This window comes from Trichomonas vaginalis, chromosome V (assembly GCF_026262505.1).
Source record: "Trichomonas vaginalis G3 chromosome V, whole genome shotgun sequence".
In the NCBI taxonomy this organism is placed as follows: Eukaryota; Parabasalia; order Trichomonadida; family Trichomonadidae; genus Trichomonas; species Trichomonas vaginalis.
Window position 1 is genome coordinate 2,386,092 of NC_067207.1, and position 19,422 is coordinate 2,405,513.

Genomic DNA, 19,422 nt, shown 5'->3' on the forward strand with positions numbered 1-19,422 from the left:
ATAAATATTTTTGAGCCTTTCCAACGATATTTTACTGTACATATCTCAAAAATTTTTCATAATTTATTTTGAAAATAAGATATTTAAATTATGCTCAGACATATTTTCCAATTTTAAATTCTAACCTCTTCAATTTTATTTAAGTGTTCTCAATCTTATGAAAAGCCAAGTTGATAAGTTAAATTTTTTAAATGCTTTTTATTCTTTTTTTCCTAGCTGCTTCAGAAACTTTAACACCATTCCTGCAGCAGATTGGTCTGCCAGTTACAACTTTTTTTTCAGTAACTATCAATGCAAATGCAGTTCCAGCTTTTTACTATATTCAATCGACTTCATCTTCATATACATTCACTTTATATAAATTAGATGACTCAGGTACAGAAATTTCACGCGAGGTTGTAGATCCAACAACAAATCCCTATATATATATTACTGATTGCAAATCTTCTTTAAATTGCAAGATGAATAAAATTATTCCAGCTGGTGATTATGTATATGGAGCGGCTGGGTTTACAGGATGCGAAAATGGTTTCCAAATATTTCCAGGAAGTAATATTCACCTTAATTTTCGTCAAGGAATACCTTCAAATATTTTGCCAATTTATCCAAATCATAATAGATGTTTCTTGTTTTCTGGTATTATTAACTCTGCAACAATTACAAATAACATGGACTCAATAAATTCTGTCCAATATCATGTCGAACAAGCAACATCATGGACAACTGTTAACCAAGGCCAATCAGTAAGTGTTGCTACAAAAAATGGTGTGCAAGATAATGATCTTCTATTTGTTAAAGTATCACTTGGAAATTTTACAACAGTACCAGATTTAGATATTGCTTTTACAGCAAAAGAAGGTAATGACAATTTGGAACCTTCCCAATACTATCAAATCCCTCCACCTACTCCAATAGAAACTCCTTATGATACTCCTTATCTTTCACCGTTTGTGACTGCATTTCATACACCAAATGATACACCTTTCATTACAGCACACACAACTCCATTCAAAACTGTATTCGATACACCTTATTTGACTCCATATTCAACAAACGAATATACACCATCGATAACAGCTTTTAGTACACCATTTGATACAGTATCAAGTACACAAGCAACTACACCATATATAACTGCTTTTTCGACACCTCATTCAACACCTTATATTACTAACTTTAATACTCCATTTGACACCCCATTTTCCACTGCATTTTCAACGGCGCATTCAACTCCTGCTTCAACCGCCCACAAAACTCCTTTTTCTACCCAATTCTCGACTCCATTTTCTACCGCGTTTTCTACTCCATATCAGACCAATGGAGTCACTCCTCACGTATCTCCGCCACCTAGAACTAACAGCGAGACTCCTTTCAGCACGGCTGAGTCAACTCCTGCGATAACTCCGGTAGAAACCGAAATTCCAGCGACACCTGAAGAGACAGCTTCAACATCCGTATACATAAAGACACCAAGATGGACTGTTAAACCCACCGCGACCCCTTATTTCGATGGATACGAAGGAACTCCGATAGATCCAAATCCGATCATTGTTGCCATCAAAGAGACACATCCACCGATCCAAACAGATTATATAAAACCAACTGTTGCCAAAACTAAAAAGATTATAACTGTTTCAATGGGCACTGCCATGATTGTCTCCATTATTACGCTATCTGTTGTTAATATTATTAGACAGACTTTTAAGATAAGACAGATTATGAAAGGAAATGCTGATCAGGCATTGTTTTCAGATCCCGATAATTGGGAATCATTTACTTTCTCTTTTTATTCATATAGTGAAGAATAATAAATTGTTTGTATTTATTTTTTATGAATTTTATGTCTTTTTCTTCTTTTATTGTTTTGTTTTGGAGAATTTTTCAGATCATTTTAAAATAGTTCCTTGTAAATCATTGAATCAATTCAAAAATTATGAAAGAGACGGAATTATTTTTAATCAATGTTTCAGATCAAAATGAACAAACATCATGACTGTTTTAAGTTTGCTTGGCAACAAAATGAAAGAATTTTTCATAATTTTAATCAAACACTCATTATTGATCAAAACATCGAAAATTACATTTCGAAAAAATAAGATTATCAAGAATTTGATTAGTAATATCACAGGTTATATATTTACAAGCATAATCAAGTCAAAATTTGTAACAAAATAAGTCAATAAATTACTCTTTTCCGAGTTTGTGACGAAGATCATGAACTTCTGTATTGAGATTCTTTAACTTGTTCTGAGCTTCGATAAACTCTGGCCATTGGCGCTTATTCTGCTGTAATTGAGCACGAAGTTTCTCATTTTCAGCCATGAGTGCTTCAACATCAATTTTTTCATCAACTGGAGCTTCGTCTTTTGTTTCCTTGGCAGCAGGCATCTTATCAGCGTTCATAATTAATTTTCCTGCAAGTAAGTTAGCAGCATCAGTAGAAGCTTCATTTTCTAAGTCTGGAATTGATAATTCAAGAAGAAGGTTTTCTTTTTGAGCATCAAGTAAGATCTGGCGAATTAAGTTTACATTAATATCGCGCATGTGAATCAATTCCGTGTGCATCGTCTTTGCAATTGCTTCTGGAAATTCTGCAAGTGTCTTTAAGGCTTCTTTACCACCATACGTGTCATCTCTGTTGAATTTCTCTTTAAGGAGTTCATTAAGTTCAACTGAAATTTCGCCTCTTGTTTCATCACGATTTTGTCTTTCAAATTTGAGAAAATCAATAAGTTCCTTTGTTTGTTGAGGGGTAAGATCTTCCATTTCGAGATTTTTTATTATTGGGGGAGATATTTTTTGGAAGGTGGATATTAGGAAATGATAGATAGGAACTATGTTGCCGCAAGAATTACTTCGTCCAAGGCCAAATATATTACATCCTAATGAAATGGAGTTGTAAAAAATGGTAAGTATCGTAGAAATTCAAAAAAGATTACAAATTATCTCATATCTCAGCGTAGGTAAGAAGAAATGATGTTTCCATTCACTTCTCATCATTAAACTGCCTACAAAAAGAAAAAGGCAGCAATTTGTGGCCAATCATGTTTTAATTAACTGCTTATAGAAGAAATAGGGGAAAAAATAGATTTTTTTGTGGAAATGGACATGGAATTGTTTAATCGAGTTTAAAGGTATTGCTCAAGGCGGTGGAAGATATCAGCGCAGCGGCATGAGTACATCCACTCGTTATCGTACCAGGAGAGAACCTTGACGAGTGTGCCCTGGCCTTCTGGGTTTGGAAGGACCATTGTTGAGAGTGAGTCAACGATGGATGAGTACTGGCAGCCGATGATATCGGATGAAACGATTGGGTCTGTGACGTATGTCATGATGCCCTTGAGGGAGCCTTCCTCTGTAGCCTTCTTGAGGGCAGCATTGACTTCCTGCTTTGTGACCTTGGCGTTAACGTTGACTGTGAGGTCGACGAGGGAGCCTGTGATTGTTGGGACACGAAGAGCGAAGCCATCGAGGGACTTTGGTGGGAGACCATGGCAAACCTTTGGAAGAGCGATAGCAGCACCTGTGGATGTTGGGATGATGTTCATGCCAGCAGCACGAGCACGGCGGAGATCCTTGTGCATTGTATCAGCGACAACCTGATCGTTTGTATAGGAGTGGACTGTTGTCATGAAGCCGTTGCGGATTCCGAAGGCGTTGTTGAGTGTCTTAGCGACTGGGCCAAGGCAGTTTGTTGTGCAGGAAGCGTTGGAGATGCACTTTGTCTCTGGCTTGAGATCTTCATCGTTGACACCGAGAACGAGTGTGCATTCGATCTCATCAGCGGATGGGACGGAAAGGACAACCTTCTTAGCGCCGGAGATGATGTGGCCATCATAGCCATCCTTTGTGACCTTGCCATCAACAACTTCAGCCTTTGAGCGGAAGATACCTGTTGACTCGAGGACAACATCGATACCGAGCTCCTTCCATGGGAGCTGGGATGGGCCAAGGCGGCCACCGATGGACTTGACTACCCACTTGTCATCGCCCTCACCAACTGTGAATTCTTGCTTTTCCTCGTCGACTGTGACTGGTTCTGGGAAAGCACGGTGAGCTGTATCGTACTTGAGGAGGTAAACGTTTGTCTTGATGTCACCAAGATCGTGGATAGCGACAACTTGGACATCCTTTGGGTAGAGCTTGCGGCAAGCGCGGAAAACGAGACGGCCGATTCTGCCGAAACCATTGATAGCAACCTTAACAACCTTTGAAAATTTTTCACCTTATTATGATTGTACATAGGTTCAATGTATCAATCAAATATCAACATCAATCTCTTATTTTTCAAAAAAGAATGGTGAAATACGAATAACAACAATACAAAATAAAAAATTTATTCAAACAAACAATATTCAATAAGATTTAACCGATTTTTTATCCAAAATCTGTTACAATTTGTTCATGAAGTAATAACTTACTTTCCAACCTATCTTGACGTCTCTTTATCCTCAAGTGCCATAAAACAATCAATACTCCAACAATAATTATAATTATAACAATTGGACAGATAATTAAAGCAAATTTTTTGGAATTCTTGCTAGAATTATCACTTACAGGACACATATTAGTATTTACTGTGAATGAAACACCTCCAACCTCTTTCTTTGGATATGAATCAGAGCATTCGACGTTTTTCACCGACAAACTATTCTTTAAGAAGTTTCCTGTAATTTCATTCGATCCGCAATACACAAATCCATCAATACTTGTATTCGCAAATGCAAAATTATCAATAAAAGTGACATTGTCAAAAATGTAAACTATCACTTTTTGCGATGTCACAAAATCTTTTGGCAAAATTACATGACCACCACAATTTTTGATCGTAATTTGTTCTAACATTGTTGCATTGACCAGTGGCGGGATATATGAAATATCAGCAGAATCGAAGGTAATTGATGCTAATTGATCCATTAAATGACCAATCTTTAAAAATTCAAAACAATTTGATTTGAAAACGAAGCTTTGGAAGCTTTTGAGTTCTTGAAATCCATAATAATGAAGTTTCAACTCTGTTTTGATGCCAACAATGATAGTTTTCAATCCAAGGCAAGCAAAGAACGCCGAATACTGTATTTCTTCGACATTTTCAGGTAAGTATATACTAATTAACTTAAAGCATTCTTGGAAAGCTGCATAACGGATACTTTTGAGAGATTTAGGTAAATCTACTTGTAATAAACTTTTACACGCGGCAAACATGAAATTTCCTATGACAGTTATCCTATCTGGTATCGATATTTGCTTAAGAGAGCTGCAATCCATAAAAGTTTGGTTTTCAAGATTTAATAATCCTTTTGGAAGCGAAATTTTCTCGATTTTATCGCAATAACCGAATGAGCATACACCAATTGTATGCACACTCTCTGGAATTTCGATTGTTGATAATATTTCGCAATGATAAAAACAAAATTTTTCAAATTTTTCGAGTTTTTCCGGCATTTTTATATCAATAAGTTTCATACAATCAGAAAAAGAGTATTCTCCAATAGTTTTAAGGTTATTTGGCAGATTAATTCTTTCCAATTTTCTACAACCTTCAAAACAATGTTCTCCAACAATTGTATCTGGATTTAAGAAGTTCACATGAGTTACGCCACTTTTATAAAACGCATAATTTGAAATATTGCTTAAACTCTTAGGAAAAGTTAAAGATTTAATTGATTCGCAATTTGCAAACGCGTAATCTTGTATTTCATCGAGGAATAATGGAAACTCAGCAAATTCTAAATCTTTACAATATCTGAATTCTTCTTTTCCGATTGTTTCAAGAGATTTCGGAAAAATAATATTTTTAATTCCAGAATTTTTAAAGGCACAGGAACTAATTGTAGCAACATTGTCGTGAAAAGTGACTTTTGTAAGTTTGACACAGTTTTCAAACGTAGAATTATGTATTTTTGTCAAACTTTTTGGAATTTTGATTTCTGTTAATGATGAACAGTTGAGAAATGCTTCCTTATCAATAAAATTTATTGTATCTGGTAAATCAATTCTTTCTAAGCTTGTACAATTGAAAAATGAACTTAATTTGATATTATTTAACCGATTTGGAAGAATAACTTCCTTTAAATTGTAGCAATTACTAAATAAATATTCTCCCATATATGCTTCTGGATTGGTGAATGTAACTTTTACTAAATTTATGCAATTTTCAAGTGCACTATCATCAATATACTCTAGTTTTGGAGGCAAAGTTATTTCAACAATGTTAATACAGTTTTTAAATGCTTCATCTCCTATTGATATTAAGGAATTAGGAAAATTTACTGTTTTAATAATAAAACAATCCGTATATTTGCCAAAAGGAATTTCTCTAACACCTTCAGGTATATCCAGTATTTCAGTGTCTGGACATACACAGGACAAAAGCTTAATTAAAAGAAACGAAAACATGAATACAATTTAAAAAGTGACAAAATCTTCTTCGGTGAAGAATTTTATCTTTAAATAGTGCATAATGCATTCTATTAAAATTACGATGATAGGAATTTTCTGAATTCTCTCAATTATGTCAAAAATTAATCATTTGTATATTTTCCCCTTTCTTAGCTTATTATTTAAGGAAAATATCAAGATTTTCTACTCATGTTTCCAAGTTGCTTATGCATAGATACTTATCATACAGAATATGATGATGTATCATATTTCTACGAATTCAATAATAAATTCGCAATAAAAATTCTTTTTCTTAAAATTGACATCACATAGCTAAGCACTTTGACAATACCATTTGATCCTGATTAGTATGACATAATGTTTCGTTATATCAAACTATTTATCCAGGATCAAATTTTTGTCACTTTTCCAGACGACAATAAAACATCCTCATCAAAATTTTATCAACATCAAAAACACCATTTTCCACAGAATGTGAAATAGCATTTTTAACATTATAATTAACAGACAAATTTAACGCCATATGATATTGCTTTGAAGACTGCAGATTAACACCCATTCCAAATGCAAAATATACCAGATATGATTAAAACTCCCTATCAATACTATGAAATTTATATAAATTCAAAACCTATATGAAACATTGTGATGTAAAGAATTCAATGTTCTATAAGAAAACTAAAGCAGCAGCTTAATGAGAGGAATGTGATATAAATTTCCATATTGTAGATATTCATACAACCAATGAAGTTCCAAAACGTATTACATGTAATGCTAACATTGGATGTCTTTTTATGAGATATGTTTATATATTGAAGACATCGAAAAGTTACTGTGAAGAAGATTTCTGTATTTCTGACAAGAAAAAGCATCATCTTTTGAGAATTATCAGATACAATGACTCGATTAAGACTATGTAATAACTCTTTTAAGACAGAGTTTAAAGGAAAAGTATCTGAAGCTTATTCTATTAAGTGGAAAAATATTGGTAGGGGGAATAGTAATATTCCAGGAATTAGGATTAACATGTAAACTTTTAAGTATTTTTGCTCCCTACAGTTATTCAAAATTTTGTAAACATTTCAAAATTTTAGTCGATTTTAAAATTTATGATCAAAATTTACCAAAATTTCGACATTTTTTTAAAGAACAAAAACAACATTTTATACATTTAATTAATGAATCAATAAAAGTTTTCTTATGTCAAAAGTGAAGCGATTCAAAATTTATATTTTTGCAAAGGAAAGAATAAAAATATTATTTATAATGCAACATGAAATAGTTGTTTATATTACAGGCATATGCTCACAAGCAACAAATGAATCAGTAATTAATTTCTGCATACTTTTTACAGGAGAAATCTATAAAGTAACTGTTTTCCCATCATATAATGGGAAAACCACTTCTGCAAACGTATCTGTTTACTCATATAGCAGTGCGTACAATTTAATTAACGCAATTAACTATTGTGAAGTTGATGGGTACACTCTTTATGCAAATATTTGCGGATATGATTCTATTCGAATACAAAAAGAAGATTTATATTCTATTTTCATTTCCCAAGGTCATTTTAGCAGTGAGAGAGAATTGTTTGAATCCTGTCTAGTTTTTGGTCAAGTTTTTCGCGTTAAACTCTTGTTGGGCTGCGCAATTGTTCAATTCTACAATGAAGAATCAATGAATAAAGCATTGTCTGCACGACATATTCGTGGAGGAAAGATATCGAAAAAGACTCCAAGAAAAGTTTCAAATTCAAAAAAGATTGACAAAAATGATACACCAATCAAGAGTGACCCCGTGCTATTGTCAGAAAAACAAATAAATCAAAACTGGAAATCGATGAAAAAAGAATTGAAATAAGACCACAAAACTCTTCATCTTCTTTGTGAATTTTGTTTGAATAAACTAATCAACTATTATTTGGTAATCTATTTTTTCAATTTTTAAAATTTTGGTTGCGACATGTGACATAAAATACACCATTATGGATTATATTTTCTTCACTCTATTATTTGTATTGATATGCTATCATGTTGCAGAATACGTCATTCACAAAGCAATTCATCCTGATATAACAGATAAACGCTCATTTCTTATCACTTGGCAATACTTAGTAGCATTTTCAGTTGGATGTATCGAATATTTCATTGAATCATTAAAATTCTACAATTTCAAGCACAATAAGAGCAATCCTATGATTTGGATTGGCGCTTTTTCCATTATAATAGGACTATATATTCGATTTGCAGCAATATTACATGCAGGAAAAGCATTCACACACCAACTTTCAAGAGCGAAGCGTCCTGACCATAAATTAGTAACAGATGGAATTTACAAATATATACGACATCCCGGCTATCTTGGATTCTTTATTTTTGCTATTGGAACGCAAGTATTTTTATCAAACATACTCTCACCAGTCGCATTTGCTGTTACACTTTGGTATTTCTTCAAGAGGAGAATAGCTGATGAAGAATACACATTATATACGTTTTTCGGAAATGATTACTTAAGGTATAGAAGCAAGACACCCACATACTTCCCATTTATTGAATAAATTGTTTAATAAGTATTATTTCATAAAATTTTCCTGCAATATCGGACCTAGGTTAGTAACAAACCATTTTATTATAAATAAACTGTTTGGCTTTAGTATAAAAAAAGTTGTAATTTTCAAAATTGAAAAATATTTCATTTTTAAACCTCCATTTTTATAATCTACATTGGCAATGTTTGGACTTCTCAAGTCTAAAGAGACGCAATGAAAAAAAAGACATAATGATTTCCGAAAAAATATTTATATGGTATTGAGAGGCCAACTAATTAATTTTATTAAATTCTTAGATCCAACGAATAGGGAAATTGATTTAAAAATGCGATAATAAAAGGACAGTAAAAAAATATTATAAAATATCAAGAAGAGTACTGTTTAGTAGATCTTGAGAAGTTCGATCTCGAAGTTGAGTGTAGCACGTGGTGGGATAACACCTGGATAGCCTCTCTCGCCATAAGCGTATTCGTTTTGGATTGAGAAGTTAGCCTTTTCACCAACCTTCATTGTGGCGACACCAAGAGACCAGCCCTGGATAACGCCCTGGCCGATTGTGAAGTCGAATGGTTTTCCACGATCGCGAGAAGAGTCGAACTTCTTGCCATCTGTGAATGTGCCAACGTAGTGGCAGGAAACCTTCTGGCCTGGCTTTGGAATTGGGCCCTCACCCTCAACAAGGATCTTCTTTGTGACCTTGCCGTCCTTTGTGACGTTCATCATTTTTTTTTAAACCGTCACTTTTGACCAACAATATAAAAATTGACGCTTCCAGCCAATCTATTTTACATCATTTTAGAATATTTCTTTGAAATTTATATTCATGAGCGTTACGGAAATCTATTTTTGCAGGGAACGTCAGAATTTGAGAAAAAATAGGTCCACAAAATATAATCGGAAACAATTGAAAAATGGAAAATGATAATGAGAAGAAAGATCTTATATTAGAGGCCAACAAAAAATCACCTGCTGAAGAGTCCTCCTCAAGAGTTCTTTTCATGCATATTTCTTTAAATCTAGCAGCTCCAATAATTCTTTTATTTTTAACCTTTATACCTGCATTTGTAAGAGACTTACTAGCACTTATTTCATTAATTCCAGCAATATATTTCACTCATCATACTTTTAGCTGGGAATTAGTCGGAATTAAATGTATAATTGACAAAAATCAACAGCCATCATTCCCACATTTTGTTTACTCATCAAGATCATTGCCATTTGTTGCAACACTCGCTAACTCAAATGCATTCTGGCTCACGCTTTTTATTTCAAACGTTTCATTTCTTTTTGCACTCGTTAAATCATTAATTTCTTACGAGTATTTCAGAATTCTGGTACTTCTTGCAATGGAAGCCGCCAATGCTTTAAGCCTCCAGCTTTTGATTATTTGCCACGGAAGAACAAAAACTGAATCTGACGCCGTAGCAAGGAATCTTTTGCTCGATCCTCATGTTGAATTCCAAAGTGTCGTCATTGAAGATTCTAGCGAGGACTTTGATCCAAATATTCCACAACAAACAGCTCCTGTTAAATTAATTACTTCTGGAGGAATCGCAATCCCAGAAAAGTTCGCTGGAAAGCCTGCAGCTAAGCCTGCTCCAAAAGAAGAAGCTCCTGCAAAGCCACAAACAGAAATAAATAATCCAAATCCAATTCAAGAAAATCCAAGGCCAGTTGAAGAAAAGAAAGAACCACAAGAACCAGTAGTTAAGGTTCAACCTGCTAAAGAAGAGAAAAAGCCAGAACCAGAGCCAAAAGTTGAATCTTCAAAACCCGAAGTCAAAGAAGAGCCAAAACCAGAAACAAACGATTTCCCTACATTCGACTCTTCCGAATTCGATAAAATTAAGAAAGAAGAAGAAAAAATTGAATTTCCAAAATCAGATTTCCCAACATTTGGCAACGTTTCGTTCGATAATACAACAAAAACAGATGAAAAAGTTTCATTCCCAACATTTGACAATTCTTCCTTCGATACAGCAAATACAAACCAAGATACAACACCACAAGGCGAATCAGGAGGATTTTCTCCATTCGGTGGTGATGTATTTGCCAAATTCGGTTCAATGCAAAGCCAAAAAACAGAAATTCCAAAATTTGATGCACAATTTGGAACTGTTGACGATAATTTTGTTCCAGATGAGCTATCTGAAGATGAGGAAGATAATGACGATGATTTACCAAGTATTGATTCATTCTGAAAAATTTAATTTTTATTTGTTGATAAAATATCTTCTGTTTTGTTAGAAATATTCCATCATTAATGTCCTTTTTTATAGTTGTTTTCTACTTATCCTATTATCCTAATTCGAAAAAAATTTTATTATTTTTTTATTTCATATATATTAAGTATATCATGTAACATGCCACTTCTATACAAATGCTAGGCATTGCTAAGCTCTGCTTTAATGACCAATTTTGATAAAAATATTTTTCAGATACAAATTATCATTTTATAACTAAGTGCATAGATTCAACAAATTGAAACCATAACCGAAAATACGCTTTGTACCTTCAAAATCATTACTTTTTTGATGAGAATTTTATTTTTGATCCCTCTGACACGAAAATTGATATTGCTGTATATTATACGTGCTTTTCAGATTATGCATTTTTCGGAGTTTATTGATGATCATTCAAAATAAACAATGGAGGATTCAAATTTTTTCTACACTTATATTATATGATCCTTGTACATTTGTGATTCATATTTGATAATTTTTTATTATTCAAAAACTGATTTTGATCCCTCTGACATCGTTCAATTTTTATGCTATTGTAAATAGGCTCTACGATTGAAACTAATAATAATTTTTAATTTGTCTGGTCGTACAATTTTGGAAATTTTGTTTCTATTTTTCGTAAATTTCTTCATAAAATCACGTATCATCGCGAGTACTTGAAATAGAGCCGGATATCCATCGTTTATTTTGAATAGTTCTCATAATTTTCAAAGGATTTCTGTGTGATCCCTTTTTCAGAACTTTACAAAGAAATTTTACAATTCTCCTCTCAAATTGAAATTGTGTATAAAATTACTTCATTTTTCAAGATTCATGCCCAAGAAAGGAGCCAGCAAAAGACCCGTTGAAACCACAGAGGAAGATGACGAGATAGCCTTCCTTATGGCAGCAGCTGCAGCTAACAAAAAGAAAATCGCAGAAGAAAACAAAAAATCTTTATTCCCTGATGAAGTTTTCAAAGATCTTCCAGCACCACCGATCAATTCACAACCAGATGGCAACTCTTCAGAGAGATGCGTACTTAAATACACCGACGAAATGCTTTCCAAATTTACAATTAACCAATCAGACGAAGATAGGCTTAAAGAGATAAAGGCCACACTACCATTCTTCCGTGAAGGTGGAATTGTCCATCAATCCGTTCGTGAATGGGCTCTAAACAGTGGTATCATTAAACCAGGAGTAAATCTCAATGACATGTGTGGTCAAATCGAAGAAGGAGTAAGAAGAATGGTCAACTACGAGCCACCAACAAGATGTCTTGCCTTCCCATGCGGTTGTTCCATCAACAATTGTGCTGCACACTATTCTCCATTACCAGGAGACACAAGAACTCTTCAAAAAGACGATGTAATGAAGATTGATTACGGTGTTGCAATCAATGGATACATCATTGATAGTGCATTCACTGTTTGCTTTGATCCAAGATTCGATCCACTTATCGAAGCATCAAGAATGGCCACAGAAACTGCAATCAAAATGGCAGGACCTGAAATGAGAATCGGAGAAATTGCATCTGCAATTGAAGAAGTTATATCTTCTTATACATTGGATCTCAATGGAAAATCATATCCTCTCAAGCCAGTTTATAATTTAAGTGGTCACCAACTTGGACAATACATTGTTCATTGCGGTAAATCAATTCCATTAACAAAGAGAGCCAATAATTCCGAGAAGATGCTTCCAGGAGAGATTTATGCATGCGAAACATTCGCAACAACAGGAAAAGGAATTGTTTTCGATGATGGATTGACAAGCCACTTTATGACTGCAAAGCAACCACCAAAGCCAAAGACAGGAAGTGAACAGAGAATGCTTAAAGTGTTGACAGATAATTTCAAGACAATGGCATTTTGCCAGAGATTTTTGGAAAGAGCTGGTGAAAGAAATTATACAAATACACTTCAACAGATGGTCAAAGATAAAATTGTCAATCCATATCCACCGCTCTCAGATATCGTTGGTTCTTATGTTTCACAACATGAACATACTTTTATTTTACTTGAGGATCACAAAGAAGTTCTTAGTTTACCAGCAGGTGCATGGAGACTTGATTAAATTCATTATGCTGCTTTTTTGTTATTCTAATAAAGGGATTTTATTTTATATAAGACATTTTTTCCCTGATTATTTATTTTTAGAAAATGACCACTAAACAAATAAAAAGTTCGAATATCTCAATTTATGTATAAAATTTGAGTTTGATATAGAATAAGTAGTTCTGTTTTAATTCTTAAAAGATATGAATTGAAATCCAAATAGATTCTAGATCTTTCGTTATTAAATTTGGACCTTGCAAATCAAAATGCTCATCCAAATATAATCTTTTTGTCTTTTATTTACTTGTTTAATTTCCACTCCCAGAGAAATAAGAAGTTCCATTGCTTGCCGGAATTTTTGATTTTTTACACACTGTAGTGGAGTTTTATATTTGTTATCTACAGCATTTATTTTAGCAACATGTGATATAAGTAATTTTACAATTTCTATATTACTTGATTTTGCTGCCCAATGAAGAGCTGTTCTACCATATTTATCTCTTGCATCGTTTGAGAGAAGTAATTCAGTTATATTTTTGCATCGATGAATAAAAGCATTGTGAAGTGGCGTTTTATATTCATTATCCTTTGCATTAGTATCAGCTCCTCTTGAAATCAGAAACCTTACAGGCTCAGAGTAGTCTCCATACTCATCTGTTGCAGAATGAAGAGCTGTTTTACAATCGTTAACTTTAGCATGTATTTTTGCTTTTATTATCCACTGCATAATGAACTGCTGTTTTCATATTTATATCTTTGGCTTCAATATCTGCGCCATGCGTAATAAGAATTTCTATTATTTCTGGTTTATTATACTTCGCTGCATAATGAAAGGAGCTTGATTCTTGTTATCTCTTGCATTGATATCTGCATTACATGAAATAAGTAATTGCACAATTTCTTTACCATTATGTTTAGCCGCAAAATGAAGTGGAGTACATCCATCATTATCTTTTACATTGATAACAGCTCCAATTACAATAAGTAATTGAACTACATTTACCGTATTTTGAACTGCGGCAAAATGAAGAGGAGTTAAATTGTCACAATTTTTGACATTAATATCAGCTTCATTAGATATAAGATTTTCTGTTATTTCTGCACTACAATATCTTGTAGAATAGTGAATAGGAAACCATGAATATAGGTCTTTGATATTGATATTTGCTCCATATGAAATAAGTGTATGTAATGTTTCTTTCCATTATATTTTCTGGAGAATATACTCCTGATTCGATCAAATTGATTTTGATATTCTGGAATATATGATCAATGTCTTCTTCATTGAATGTATTTAACCTATATAATGAAATAAAAACATCATTGTATTTGTGGAATAACTTCAAAAGTTTATTATAGTGGTTTTTCATCATGAATAAAAACTTCGACTTTTTAAAATTTTTCACCCCCTCTTGAGAAGTAAATTAATTTCTTGAATTTTGTTGAATGAATTTTCAAGATAAATACATCCATGACACGGCAACAAAACAACTTACCTCCATATATGAAGTATAATGATGGAAATAACATATTATAAGCATAATGAGGGTTAAAACTTGATCATAAGCACAGTAAATGAAAATGTGATAGAAGGGACATTGAATAAAAATTTAAGGTAAATGTTTTGAAAGTAAAATTAATTTTTAAAATTTCTGAACTTTCATTACTTATCATCAATTACTTAGCATCAATTGATATTAAGTAACTTCTTACATTATTTTCTGCAAGTGAGAGAGCTGTTTTTCCATCACTTGACTTTGCATTTTTATCAGCTCCAACAGAGATAAGATATTTTACAATATCAAGTTTACCATTTAAAGATGCACAGATGAGTGGAGTATAGCCATTATTATTCTTTGCTTCTATATGAGCTCCAACAGAGACGAGGTACTTAACAACCTCAAGATGTCCATAATATGATGCACAGATGAGTGAAGTCCATCCATTTTTATTCTTTGCTTCTTTATTGGCTCCTCGTGAAATAAGATATTTCACAACCGAATAATATCCATTTTGCGAAGCACAAATGAGTGGAGTGTAATCACGATTATCCTTTGTTTCTATGTCACAATTATATTCGACGATAGATTTGACAAGTCTGAGATTTCCTTTTTCGCATGCAACATGAAATACATTCATTCCAGTCCAATCTGTTGTCTTTTTCCAGAGTCCTACTTCGCATGCTTCTGAAATCATCTCTTGATTATCTTTCTTTGAAATTTCATCAAAGAATTTGTAAATACTTTCAAAATCACCAGATTTCTTCAGTTCTGCGATCTGTGGGGAAATCTCTCTCGAATGATTTCGATTTTCATTAATTTGTTCGGCTCTAGAACCATTTCGTCTATGAATTTCATTAACTGAGTCTTGAGGTTTCTGATCTTGAACTTCATTCGATCTTGATTGAGGTTTCTGATCTTGAACTTCATTCGATCTTGATTGAGGTTTATGATCTTGAGTTTTAATTGGTTTTTCTTGAGGTTTCTGATTTTGGATTTCAATTGATTTTTCTTAAGGTTTTTGAATTGTTATGGCTGAATGTTGTGTCTCCTGTCCCTTTTGATTTAAAACATCAATAACTCCATCAAAAATATTAAATTTCATATATTTTTTGACAGATTTCATAATAGAAACTGCTTCTTCGGCGTTTTGGACAGATACATTTGCCTTTCGTGTACAAATGTATAATTCTCTCGCATTAATAGTTGAAGAAGATTGTTTGAGAAGAGTTTTGAATTGAGTAGCTGTTAATTTTGAAAGTTTCATAATAGTTCTGAGGTCTTCCATCTCAAACACATTAAAGAGGTTTTCATTTTGAATATAATCACTGATATGAGCAGCAATGTATTCATAATTTGGAGTAATACTCTGGCTCATTTTTTTTTTGAAAAAAAAAGTTCATCCACACTTTTTACCTTAAATATCAGAAAAACGGAGAAGATCATTTGCAAAAGAAATGAAGCCCGAGAAGCAAATCGCGAAGTAATATTGCTTGAAAAAAGAAGCTATTTTTTTTTGAAAATAACAAGATATATTTAAATTCATAAAAAATTTTAAAAAATGTTGAAAATTTGTAAAGGAGAACCGTAAAATAAACGATAATTATTTACTTTGTAAACTCAACCATGTGATTTAAGCCTAATAACACTCCATCATCAAATTCGTGGTTGTTGTAATCAGCTCCTTCTTTAGTTATATCTATGTAAAAGTGTGCAAGGTCTATAAGCATGATTTTAACGTTGTTTTCGGTATATTCTTTTGCATCTCCGTCATAAGTAACCAAAATTGAGCTTGCATAAATTCTGAAGCCAGGATATTGCTTCTGCATCTCGACAAATGCATCGCGGATTTGTGTTAATCTTTTATGGAAAATATCTTTCAAATTTCCAGGTAAAAGTGTGTGTAATGATTGAACAAACTGTTCGGCTGTGTTCTTTAGACCTTGTTTCTTATCTTGAACATAAATATCTTGCTTATCCTTGCGAAGATTGATTCCAATAACACGAACACCATGAGAATTTGTTGTAGAGCCTACCTGCTTGCCAACGAGGTAGTCAATCTTGGCTTGTGAAGAGTAGAAATCGTAATGACGTGTGCCTACTTTCAAATCTGCAACACATGGTGAAGTAAATCCATAAGTTAGGTCTTCAATTACAATCCAATCCTTGCCATCAACATTGTGTATGCCAAAATATCTTGGGACATATGGCTCAAGTGGTGTTTTCTGCAAAATATTATATGCATCTGCTTCTCTTTGATCAACTGGCTTAGCAATGCAGTGTGTGCTGGATTTCTTATCATAACACTGCATGATTTTTCCATGACCGCCTGCTTGGCCAGGAAGTGCACCGGTAAATTCAATTTCACACATTTTTTTTATTGAGTGTAAAAAAATTTTTTTTGATCGGAATGAAAATTTTTTTCAATTGATTCTATCGGCACTTCAGATGCTGAATAAGTTTTCTGGTCGACAATGAGTCAGATAATCACATCTGCATAAATTTATGTTGGGGTTTTCTGAGTACCCTTCATCATTTGAGAGATATCCTGATTACTCCGCCATAACTGAATTACATGCATGCTCTCTCGCTATTTGTGGGTCAAGTACCACAGTTACATTACCCCTGGGGCAGAGATCTTCCGAAGTCTCTCATCAAATAGAGATTTCGAAAAAACAATGCACTATTCGATTAATTGCAGAATCCTAGGCCTTTTATGAACTAGAAAAGAGCAGTAAGAGTATATTAAACCAAATTTTCAAAAATATAACAATAATCCTAACTAGGAATTGAATATCTATATTTATTTCACTTATTTGTGTATACAAGGCAATATCATTTATAGTATTGTGATTATTCAAATCAAATTTTTAATTTCAAAAAATTTTATGGATGATGAGTATAAATCCAATCCAGCAGAGGCGACAGAAAATTTCAAACTTATTCAGAAGATCAAAAAGATGCAAAATTTAGAGTTGAATCAAGTTAAATACATAAATTCTGAAAAAAATTGCGACATTGGTACCGAACAAGATATAATTTCTCTTATCCAAAGCGAAGAGCTGACTATCGATAATCTATCTCAACTACTTCCAAAAGAAATGCCTGTATTTAGTGAAGAATTTATTGACATTTTATTCGAATTCATCGACAACTCTCCAGCAAATAGATTCGATTTTATTGATGCGTTTAGTTGTAACAGAACAAATGCAATTAATCTCTTTAAACGAGGTATATTAGAAATTCTTATTTCATTCTTACCAATTACATATGAATTGCTCGCTAAGATCATTGAAATTTGCTCAAATTACAATTGTCAAAGCTGGTTTGTTGAAATAGGAGGTTTATTCGCATTAACATTTTTTTCCAAAACAAGAGACTATGATGACCCAATTTCAAGGATACTACTATCAATTTCAACATACAACTTTTATACGCAAGATGTTTTGAGTACTCCAGAGTCAACATTACATCCAATAGAAATTGTTGACCTTCCTGAAGATCCAATTTACTTAAATGAGCTCTTCTTTAATTTGCATAGTTCAGATGATCCTCAAATACTTTCCAGACTATATTTATCTTTATCAAATTTGTTTGAAAGATCTGATCCAGCTTGTATAGCTTTTGGTAGTCTTGTATTAGATGAATTTGATTCAATGATAAATAATATTGAAGTGAGAGCATCATTCATTCTTTGTATTTCAAAATGTATTCCTATCACTCCAATTGAGAATCCTTTTGTTCTTTTAGACAATTTAGATGAATATCTCCTTTGTGAAGATGATGATAACTTTGTTCTGGCTTCATTAGAAGTTCTTGATTCCTTGATTTCAAGATATGGAATTGAAATCTTCGAAGAATCGCCTGCAATCGATGCCGTTCTATCTCTTTGCAATGACTCAAGGTTCGACATTAAACTTCACGCTGCTCACAGCCTCTCCAACGTTATAGAATGTGCAATTCACTCACATTGCGAAATTTTGATACGAATGGGCGTAATTGAGTTCCTTCTTGAGTTCGTTGATACAATAGGTGGCGCTTCCATGAAGGAATTGATGAGATCTCTCGGTGAATTCATTGGTTACGCGTTAATTTCTGATTTACCTGATGATTTGAACGAAAAAGTCACTTCTTACATCGAAGAAGTCGAAAGAATGATGTACGACCATGATACAGAAGAAGTAAGAGATGAAGCTGAAAAATGTTGGAATCTTTTTGAGCCTTTCTTGGATGAATGTTCAAAACCTTTATAAATCTGATTTGTTTTTTGTTTGTAATAAAATATAAATTTTGAATAAACTTTTTTAAAGCTATGTTGTTCATTAGAATAAAAATATGAAAGAATAAAATCTTATCTAAAAAAATTTCATGGTATTTTGATAATATCGCTTATACATCTGTGTGTATATTCTGTAATGTGATCTATTTTAATGAATTGCTCATTTTTAATTCATTTTAATATTAATTTTGAATTGTAGCGTTTTTTACTTATTGGATATAATGCTCACAACATATATGAATAGATTAGATATACAACTACTTAAATCTGATTATATTTTTTCAGATTTTGATGTAAACTAAACAAAACAAACGGTATAGAAGTATTTCTTATTAACAACAGACTTTCATTTTGCGTTACATAATTGTTTATAATCAGAATGGTCGTAAAATATGATTTTCTTCTGATAAAT

General features: G+C 32.9%; 13 protein-coding genes across 13 annotated transcripts, besides 1 other annotated feature; 6 read left to right on the plus strand and 7 right to left on the minus strand.

Moving 5' to 3' along the window:
• Nucleotides 1-159: 159 nt before the first annotated feature.
• TVAGG3_0266070 (bifunctional inhibitor/lipid-transfer protein/seed storage 2s albumin superfamily protein family) lies at nucleotides 160-1,808 on the plus strand (the record flags this gene model as incomplete). Its single annotated transcript, XM_001583615.1, has 1 exon — nucleotides 192-1,808. The coding sequence occupies one exon, from the start codon at nucleotides 192-194 to the stop codon at nucleotides 1,806-1,808; it is 1,617 nt and encodes a 538-aa protein (XP_001583665.1).
• Nucleotides 1,809-2,121: 313 nt separating this feature from the next.
• On the minus strand, nucleotides 2,122-2,785 carry TVAGG3_0266080 (leucine zipper transcription factor like family; the record flags this gene model as incomplete). The annotated part of the gene is made up of 1 exon (XM_001583616.1): nucleotides 2,185-2,766. The coding sequence occupies one exon, from the start codon at nucleotides 2,764-2,766 to the stop codon at nucleotides 2,185-2,187; it is 582 nt and encodes a 193-aa protein (XP_001583666.1).
• Nucleotides 2,786-3,110: 325 nt separating this feature from the next.
• TVAGG3_0266090 (glyceraldehyde-3-phosphate dehydrogenase (NAD(P)+) (phosphorylating) protein) lies at nucleotides 3,111-4,209 on the minus strand (the record flags this gene model as incomplete). Its single annotated transcript, XM_001583617.2, has 1 exon — nucleotides 3,129-3,632. The coding sequence occupies one exon, from the start codon at nucleotides 3,630-3,632 to the stop codon at nucleotides 3,129-3,131; it is 504 nt and encodes a 167-aa protein (XP_001583667.1).
• Nucleotides 4,210-4,377: 168 nt separating this feature from the next.
• TVAGG3_0266100 (antigen BSP-related family) lies at nucleotides 4,378-6,399 on the minus strand (the record flags this gene model as incomplete). Its single annotated transcript, XM_001583618.1, has 1 exon — nucleotides 4,378-6,399. The coding sequence occupies one exon, from the start codon at nucleotides 6,397-6,399 to the stop codon at nucleotides 4,378-4,380; it is 2,022 nt and encodes a 673-aa protein (XP_001583668.1).
• A 1,269-nt stretch (nucleotides 6,400-7,668) lies between these two features.
• TVAGG3_0266110 (RNA-binding domain, RBD family-containing protein) lies at nucleotides 7,669-8,262 on the plus strand (the record flags this gene model as incomplete). The annotated part of the gene is made up of 1 exon (XM_001583619.1): nucleotides 7,669-8,262. One exon carries the CDS (start codon nucleotides 7,669-7,671, stop codon nucleotides 8,260-8,262), a length of 594 nt encoding a protein of 197 aa, XP_001583669.1.
• A 117-nt stretch (nucleotides 8,263-8,379) lies between these two features.
• On the plus strand, nucleotides 8,380-9,050 carry TVAGG3_0266120 (protein C-terminal S-isoprenylcysteine carboxyl O-methyltransferase protein; the record flags this gene model as incomplete). The annotated part of the gene is made up of 1 exon (XM_001583620.1): nucleotides 8,387-8,959. The coding sequence occupies one exon, from the start codon at nucleotides 8,387-8,389 to the stop codon at nucleotides 8,957-8,959; it is 573 nt and encodes a 190-aa protein (XP_001583670.1).
• Nucleotides 9,051-9,226: 176 nt separating this feature from the next.
• Nucleotides 9,227-9,681, minus strand: TVAGG3_0266130 (peptidyl-prolyl cis-trans isomerase family; the record flags this gene model as incomplete). Its single annotated transcript, XM_001583621.2, has 1 exon — nucleotides 9,332-9,673. The coding sequence occupies one exon, from the start codon at nucleotides 9,671-9,673 to the stop codon at nucleotides 9,332-9,334; it is 342 nt and encodes a 113-aa protein (XP_001583671.1).
• A 167-nt stretch (nucleotides 9,682-9,848) lies between these two features.
• On the plus strand, nucleotides 9,849-11,142 carry TVAGG3_0266140 (Golgi APPARATUS membrane protein TVP23 family; the record flags this gene model as incomplete). Its single annotated transcript, XM_001583622.2, has 1 exon — nucleotides 9,862-10,541. A coding segment is annotated over one exon (680 nt), but the record flags the coding sequence as incomplete, so codon positions are not given.
• An 819-nt stretch (nucleotides 11,143-11,961) lies between these two features.
• On the plus strand, nucleotides 11,962-13,331 carry TVAGG3_0266150 (metalloexopeptidase protein; the record flags this gene model as incomplete). The annotated part of the gene is made up of 1 exon (XM_001583623.2): nucleotides 12,007-13,251. The coding sequence occupies one exon, from the start codon at nucleotides 12,007-12,009 to the stop codon at nucleotides 13,249-13,251; it is 1,245 nt and encodes a 414-aa protein (XP_001583673.1).
• Nucleotides 13,332-13,473: 142 nt separating this feature from the next.
• Nucleotides 13,474-13,959, minus strand: TVAGG3_0266160 (proteasome regulatory particle assembly; the record flags this gene model as incomplete). The annotated part of the gene is made up of 1 exon (XM_001583624.1): nucleotides 13,474-13,959. One exon carries the CDS (start codon nucleotides 13,957-13,959, stop codon nucleotides 13,474-13,476), a length of 486 nt encoding a protein of 161 aa, XP_001583674.1.
• Nucleotides 13,960-14,886: 927 nt separating this feature from the next.
• On the minus strand, nucleotides 14,887-16,118 carry TVAGG3_0266170 (ankyrin repeat protein family; the record flags this gene model as incomplete). The annotated part of the gene is made up of 1 exon (XM_001583625.1): nucleotides 14,910-15,428. One exon carries the CDS (start codon nucleotides 15,426-15,428, stop codon nucleotides 14,910-14,912), a length of 519 nt encoding a protein of 172 aa, XP_001583675.1.
• Nucleotides 16,119-16,309: 191 nt separating this feature from the next.
• TVAGG3_0266180 (inositol phosphate biosynthetic process) lies at nucleotides 16,310-17,113 on the minus strand (the record flags this gene model as incomplete). The annotated part of the gene is made up of 1 exon (XM_001583627.1): nucleotides 16,339-17,103. One exon carries the CDS (start codon nucleotides 17,101-17,103, stop codon nucleotides 16,339-16,341), a length of 765 nt encoding a protein of 254 aa, XP_001583677.1.
• Nucleotides 17,114-17,189: 76 nt separating this feature from the next.
• Nucleotides 17,190-17,426: a mobile genetic element.
• A 193-nt stretch (nucleotides 17,427-17,619) lies between these two features.
• On the plus strand, nucleotides 17,620-18,984 carry TVAGG3_0266200 (armadillo (ARM) repeat-containing protein family; the record flags this gene model as incomplete). The annotated part of the gene is made up of 1 exon (XM_001583628.1): nucleotides 17,620-18,984. The coding sequence occupies one exon, from the start codon at nucleotides 17,620-17,622 to the stop codon at nucleotides 18,982-18,984; it is 1,365 nt and encodes a 454-aa protein (XP_001583678.1).
• Nucleotides 18,985-19,422: the final 438 nt, after the last annotated feature.